We start from the raw sequence: 7,272 nt of genomic DNA, 5'->3' as shown, positions 1-7,272 counted from the left end.
GCGCTAATCATTTTCAGCAATATGCTAATCAATTTCAGCAGTATGAGAGATGTGTTCTTTTTATGAATGTTCCGAGCCAATGAAGCACGGCGATGTAATCCCAGCCATTAGCCGTGAGATCAGGTAACTGTATCAAAACTCTATTAAATCACCTCTACTGCAACTTGAGCAAAGCTCAAGTTGAGTACACAATTTAGCTTCTTTTTACACTTTTACACAGTTTAAGGGTAAGGCGAGATGTGAAAGTTGTGAATCCTATAGGAGTCATCATCTGAGGCGGCAGCATGCCACATTCTGTAGCATCCCATATTCCAATATAATGTATGACCTTTAAAGGCTTTGCATTCAAATGATCTCATCCTAGATAGCAGGATGTTCTTTTGGCTCTAAAAGAAGCTCAGTTATACTTTCAACTAAATCTAAATCCTCCAAATCTAATGTGCTATCTAATGAGTCTTGCAAATGTGCCACAAGACCTGTGTTGAAAACATAATCTTGCAAAGAAGAGTTTGAATGGAATGTTACTTTGGAAAGATTAGCAATAGTGCCATCTAGTGGAAACATAACAGAACACCTTTTTATAATTCCATACAGAAAAATTATCATCAATGGACCTTGAAAGACCTGAAAGGAAACTATAAATAATGATCACATTACATGCACAATTTTGTCTAGGAGACCTGGGTTCGATTCCCCACTCAGTGCTACGTTAATTGGAGACTCCAAATTGTCCATAGGTATAAATGTGAGTGTGAATGGTTGTTTGTCTATATGTGCCCTGTGATTGGCTGGCCACCAGTCCAGAGTGTACCCCGCCTCTCAGCCCTGAAGACAGCTGGGATAGGTTCCAGCACCCCCCCGCGACCCTCGTGAGGATAAGTGGTAGAAAATGAATGAATGAATGAAAAACTTGTCTAAGCAGGCTGCACGGCGGGTCTCCTGGACTCACAGCCAGGAGACCCGAGTTCAATTCCATCCTCAGCCATCTCTGCGTGGAGTTTGCATGTTCTCCCCGGGTACTCTGGTTTCCTCCCACATTCCAAAAACATGCTAGGCTAATTAGCGACTCCAAATTGTCCATAGGTATGAATGTGAGTGTGAATGGTTGTTTGTCTATATGTGCCCTGTGATTGGCTGGCCACCAGTCCAGGGTGTACCCTGCCTCTCGCTCGAAGACAGCTGGGATAGGCTCCAGCACCTCCCGTGACCCTTGTGACAATAAGCGGTAGAAAATGAATGAATGAATGTTTATGTTGTGGTATAAATGCACGATGGACGAGTGGTTAGCATGTTGCCCACACAGACCTGGGTTCGATTCCCTGAATTTGTATGTTCTCCACCGTGCATGTGTGGGTTTTCTCCGGGTACTCCGGTTTCCTCCCACATTCCAAAAAACATGCTAGCTTAATTAGCGACTCCAAATTGTCCATAGGTATGAATGTGAGTGTGAATGGTTGTTTGTCTATATAAATGTGCCCTGTGATTGGCTGGCTGGCTGGCCACCAGTCCAGGGTGTACCCCTCCTCTCGCTCCAAGTCAACCTGGGATAGACTCCAGCACACCCGTATGACCCTATTGAAGGTAAGTGGCATAGAAAATATAACAAATGATTCCATAACAGCATAAATGAGGCGTATATCTTTGAAATGTGCTCCAGATTTATTTCGTTTTGAACCAAGAAAATATCTTAATGTAAAAATGCTATAAGTGTGTGTACACACACAATAATAATAATAATAATAATAATGATTTAAACCTGAAAGGCACCAAAAACATTTTAAAAACTTTAGAATGTGTGAAGAAAATGGCGAGCATCACCATTATTGATGGTTAAATAAGACAATAGTGGTATCTAAAGGATATATTTACATAAATACAAGTCACTATATCTGCTCCCTTTTGTGACTACATTGCCCGCCACTGTGTGTGTGTGTGTGTGTAAGTAATAAAAACAAAAAAAAAATTGCTGACAAATTGGACATAAAGCTTTGCAATAAATTACATTTAGCATACAAGCCCTATGTGCTTTCCTTTACTGCTATAGGTGGGATGTAAAGTCATGTGATATGGCTGCCATTGTCAGCAAAATGTCATCCAATCCCCTAAGAGACGTTTCCCGATCCCGCCCGTGCTTATTAAAGCGACATAGAAATGTTGCATACTTACATGTTTTCATTGAAAAGGTTACATCGCCGTGGTTGCCCGTGCTGTGGTTAACTGGCATTTGTCGTTAGCACCGTGCTATGGCTAATTGAGGAGACAATTTACCTTATATGGAACTCTCCCTACTTCCTGGTCCCCGCTCATAAGCGCTGCCGTTGTGTATCGTGATGGTTCCCGTTAGGGAAAGAAATGTTTGTGTCCCTCTCTCTCTCTCTCTCTTGCTCCGCGTGTCATTTATTGAGGGAGATGGTGACGTAGGAGGTGGGGATGTAGCCTTCGTCGCCATTGCTCCGACGTACACGTGTCCAGCCGTCGCCTTTGTCTTCCTCCACCACCGCCAGAACTTCGCCTTCCTGCATGGAGATGGTGCCTTCGCTGGCGCCTGGAACAGCATCATTCAGTATTATAAACGGACTGTAGCATTGGGCTTGGAGTTTGGAATATTTACACATTATTGATTTTAATTCATTAACTTTATTTAAAAAGGATAATCTGACATTTCAGGAGTAATTCAGGAAGGAAGGCTTTTATTTATAACTTAAGTAAAACAGAGAAGTTGAGCACAAACAGATTAGCATGTCTGGACCTTCTCGCTTCCGCCTTCCTTATTTACTCCGCCCCTTCCTCATCCCCCAAGGCCAAAGATCACATAAGCCCCCCCCTTTTCATAGCTGTCTCAGGCAATGCCTGTAACATCAAGTTCTTTATCATAAATTTCATTCTCAAAATCTGAGATTAATTTAATACTCTGCCGTAACAGGCATTGCCTGAGACAAGGAAGGGGGGGGTACTTACGTGACATGTGGCCTTGGACAAAAGGTGGACCACTTTTTCTCGGAAATTTACAACTTTATTCTCTCAAATGTACGACTTGATTCCGGTAAATTCATGACTTGATTCTCGTGTAAATTTACGAACTTATTTTGGTAGATTTACGACTTGATTCTCATGTAACTTCACAACTTGATTCTCGCAAATTTACTATTTTATTCTGGTAGATTTACGACTTTATTCTGGTAGATTTACAACTTTATTCTTGTGTAAATTTACTATTTTATTCTGGTCGATTTCCGACTTTATTCTGGTCGATTTCCGACTTTATTCTGGTAGATTTCCGACTTTATTCTTGTGCAACTTTACGGCTTTATTCTCGTAAATTTACTACTTTATTCTGGTAGATTTACAATTTTATTCTGGTAGATTTACAACTTTATTCTTGTGTAAATTTACTATTTTATTCTGGTCGATTTCCGACTTTATTCTGGTAGATTTCCGACTTTATTCTTGTGCAACTTTACGACTTTATTCTCGTAAATTTACTACTTTATTCTGGTAGATTTACAACTTTATTCTTGTGTAAATTTACTATTTTATTCTGGTCGATTTCCGACTTTATTCTGGTAGATTTCCGACTTTATTCTTGTGCAACTTTACGGCTTTATTCTCGTAAATTTACTACTTTATTCTGGTAGATTTATGACTTTATTCTGGTAGATTTACAACTTTATTCTGGTAGATTTACAACTTTATTCTTGTGTAAATTTACTATTTTATTCTGGTCGATTTCCGACTTTATTCTGGTAGATTTCCGACTTTATTATTGTGCAACTTTACGACTTTATTCTCGTAAATTTACTACTTTATTCTGGTAGATTTATGACTTTATTCTGGTAGATTTTCAACTTTATTCTGGTAGATTTACAACTTTATTCTTGTGTAAATTTACTATTTTATTCTGGTCGATTTCCGACTTTATTCTGGTAGATTTACAATTTTATTCTGGTAGATTTACAACTTTATTCTTGTGTAAATTTACTATTTTATTCTGGTCGATTTCCGACTTTATTCTGGTAGATTTCCGACTTTATTCTTGTGCAACTTTACGACTTTATTCTCGTAAATTTACTACTTTATTCTGGTAGATTTATGACTTTATTCCGGTAGATTCCCGACTTTATTCTTGTGCAACTTTACGACTTTATTCTCGTAAATTTACTACTTTATTCTGGTAGATTTATGACTTTATTCTGGTAGATTTACAACTTTATTCTTGTGTAAATTTACTATTTTATTCTGGTCGATTTCCGACTTTATTCTGGTAGATTTCCGACTTTATTCTTGTGCAACTTTACGACTTTATTCTCGTAAATTTACTACTTTATTCTGGTAGATTTACAACTTTATTCTTGTGTAAATTTACTATTTTATTCTGGTCGATTTCCGACTTTATTCTGGTAGATTTACAACTTTATTCTCGTGTAAATTTACTATTTTATTCTGGTCGATTTCCGACTTTATTCTGGTAGATTTACAACTTTATTCTTGTGTAAATTTACTATTTTATTCTGGTAGATTTCCGACTTTATTCTTGTGCAACTTTATGGCTTTATTCTCGTAAATTTACTACTTTATTCTGGTAGATTTATGACTTTATTCTGGTAGATTTACAACTTTATTCTTGTGTAAATTTACTATTTTATTCTGGTCGATTTCCGACTTTATTCTGGTAGATTTCCGACTTTATTCTTGTGCAACTTTACGACTTTATTCTCGTAAATTTACTACTTTATTCTGGTAGATTTATGACTTTATTCTGGTAGATTTACAACTTTATTCTGGTAGATTTACGACTTTATTCTGGTAGATTTACAACTTTATTCTGGTAGATTTACAACTTTATTCTGGTAGATTTACAACTTTATTCTTGTGTAAATTTACTATTTTATTCTGGTCGATTTCCGACTTTATTCTGGTAGATTTCCGACTTTATACTTGTGCAACTTTACGGCTTTATTCTCGTAAATTTACTACTTTATTCTGATATATTTCCGACTTTATTCTCGTGTAAATTTACAACTTTATTTACGAGAAAGTTGTAAATTCACGAGAATCAAGTCATAAATGTACGACTTGATTCTCGTAAATTTACAAATTTATTTATTTTTCGAGAAGGTTGTAAATTCACAAGAATAAAGTCGTAACTGTACGACTTTCTCGTACATTTACAACTTGATGCTTGTGTAAATCTACAACTTTATTGTAGTACATTTACGACTGACTTTCGTGTAAATGTACCACTTTATTCTCATGTAAATTTCCGACTTTATTCTAGTACATTTACAACTTTATTCTCATGTGAATTTACAACCTGATTTACAACTCATCAATTTACGATTTTATTCTCAAAATCTCAGATTATTTTTTTTTTTCAATGTGGCCCTAATACTCTGTCATAGTAATTAGTCTTTTTTATTATTTTTAATTTTTTGGTGGTTCAGATATATCTATTTTTATATAAAATGACTAAAGCCAATTAAAGTCATATTTTCTCCTCTTTTTTTATTTTTATTTTGGACAAATCTTCCAAAAAATATACATTTTCCTCGATGTTTCCTCGATGACTGAGCAAACGATTAACCGTCAGGAGTGTGTATTAATAGTTGTAGTGTTTTAGTCACTTAAGTGAGTCAGTTTCCAAAGCCAGGTGGCAGTTGGCATGCAGTCAACCACATTCTTTCATGATTACGGTGGCGTCGGTGACATACCGGGAAAGTTGTACAGGGCGGTGCAGTTCCCAATCGGAGCCGTGACTTCCTCGTCCTCAAAGTCGTCATCAAACTCGGCGTAGATGGCGTGGGAGGCGTCGGGTGTGCCTCCGTCAGAGTGAGCGCCATCGGGACTGTAAAGAGAAAGAAGCTTAGAGTGTCCTAACAAGTACTGCAGTATAAATAGCAGTTATTGTTATTATTATACACTGATTACTACGTTGCTGAGGTAGGAGAAGTGAGAGTCACCTGAGCGTTTCGTGAGCTTCGTTGTTGTTGAAGGAGTGAGATTTATAACGCGGTGTGTCTCCTCGACCTCCCGCCTCAGCTAGCCATATCTGTGGATGTTTTTGCACACAGGTGATGATGCATTTAATGACATTTTGCGATGCGTCTACTAAGAGTGAGGTATTTATTAGTAGGATACGATGTCTTCGCTTTGCACCTGGAACAGCATCATGCATCATTTTAACTGACTTTTATTACCAAGGTGGTAGTTTTGCATTATACTGAAGCCATTAACATAATACTCCATTATAAACGTCAGCTTTACAGATGACATGCCTGAATTTATTGTTTACTACTTCCGAACCAATGCAGACAAAAGGGTGAAAATGTGTCAAAACATGCACCCCTACTGTGTCGCCTGTGCTATTACTTTTCTGATAAATTCACCACAAGGTGGTGCTGCTATTAAACCCCCAAAGTGGGATCGACGTCAAATTTCCCCACACAGCTCCACGAAACACCCACAGTAACTTCAAAGTGTTTAAGTGAATCGGTAACAAATTTGGTACAAATGTTTAAGGAACTGGTGAGCACATGTGTGTAAAATTTGAGGAAGATTAGTCAAAAAAGATGGCCGCCATCAAGCAAAACGTCTTCATGACTACTGTATTTTCCGGACTATAAGTCACACTTTTTTTTATAGGTTGGCTGTTCCTGCGACTTATAAATGAAAAAACTGCTTATGTTACATAAACATTGGATACCTTTTTGTGTTTAAATTGTGTTTAAATTGTGTTTAAATTGTGTTTAAATTGTGTTTAAATTAAATTAAATTAAATTAAATTAAATTAAATTAAATTAAATTAAATTAAATTAAATTAAATTAAATTAAATTAAATTAAATTAAATTAAATTAATCATAATTTAAGAAAAAGGCATAATATATAATAATATTGTACAATATTATTAATAATATAATTATTTTATTTCAATTATATAATATTACAATAATGTTAATTATTGTTAACAATATTACTATTATTATTGTCCAATATTATGACACAAACATATATTTAATTAGATATTATAGAAATTATATGATATAAAAATATGCATATATATTTTAGTAATATTATCTGGGCAAAGAATAAATATACATTTCTTTTTTTAAGAGGTAATGTTATATTAAATATATACAAAAAAATATATAAATTTGTAATATTACAAGAACAGAATTACAATTTTCTGAGAATTAAGTTCAAAGTGAACTAATTAATCTTATTGGGGAGGAAAAATGAGTTACTTTATTATGAGATTAAATAGAATAAAAAATTAA

The 7,272-nt window shown here is 35.5% G+C and overlaps 1 protein-coding gene across 6 annotated transcripts in view; it reads right to left on the bottom strand.

Annotated features, from left to right (window-relative positions):
- Nucleotides 1-1,640: 1,640 nt before the first annotated feature.
- trip10a (thyroid hormone receptor interactor 10a) overlaps nt 1,641-7,272 on the bottom strand; it is a 21,085-nt gene continuing 15,453 nt past the window's right edge. For all 6 annotated transcript variants that reach the window (XM_078797043.1, XM_078797045.1, XM_078797044.1 and 3 more), the window contains 3 exons: nt 5,958-6,046; nt 5,709-5,842; nt 1,641-2,545 (listed from right to left, as the gene is read on the bottom strand). In XM_078797043.1, coding sequence (XP_078653169.1) covers nt 2,394-2,545; nt 5,709-5,842; nt 5,958-6,046 — 375 coding nt within the window. In that variant the 3' untranslated portion in view covers nt 1,641-2,393. The remainder of the gene's footprint in view (nt 2,546-5,708; nt 5,843-5,957; nt 6,047-7,272) is intronic.

Source organism: Doryrhamphus excisus, linkage group LG16, assembly GCF_037039965.1.
Source record: "Doryrhamphus excisus strain RoL-2023G ecotype Guam linkage group LG16, RoL_Dexc_Guam_v1.1, whole genome shotgun sequence".
NCBI classification, from domain to species: domain Eukaryota; kingdom Metazoa; phylum Chordata; class Actinopteri; order Syngnathiformes; family Syngnathidae; genus Doryrhamphus; species Doryrhamphus excisus.
The sequence above is the reverse complement of the archived record's forward strand: the minus strand, read 5'-3'. Positions and strand labels throughout refer to the sequence as shown.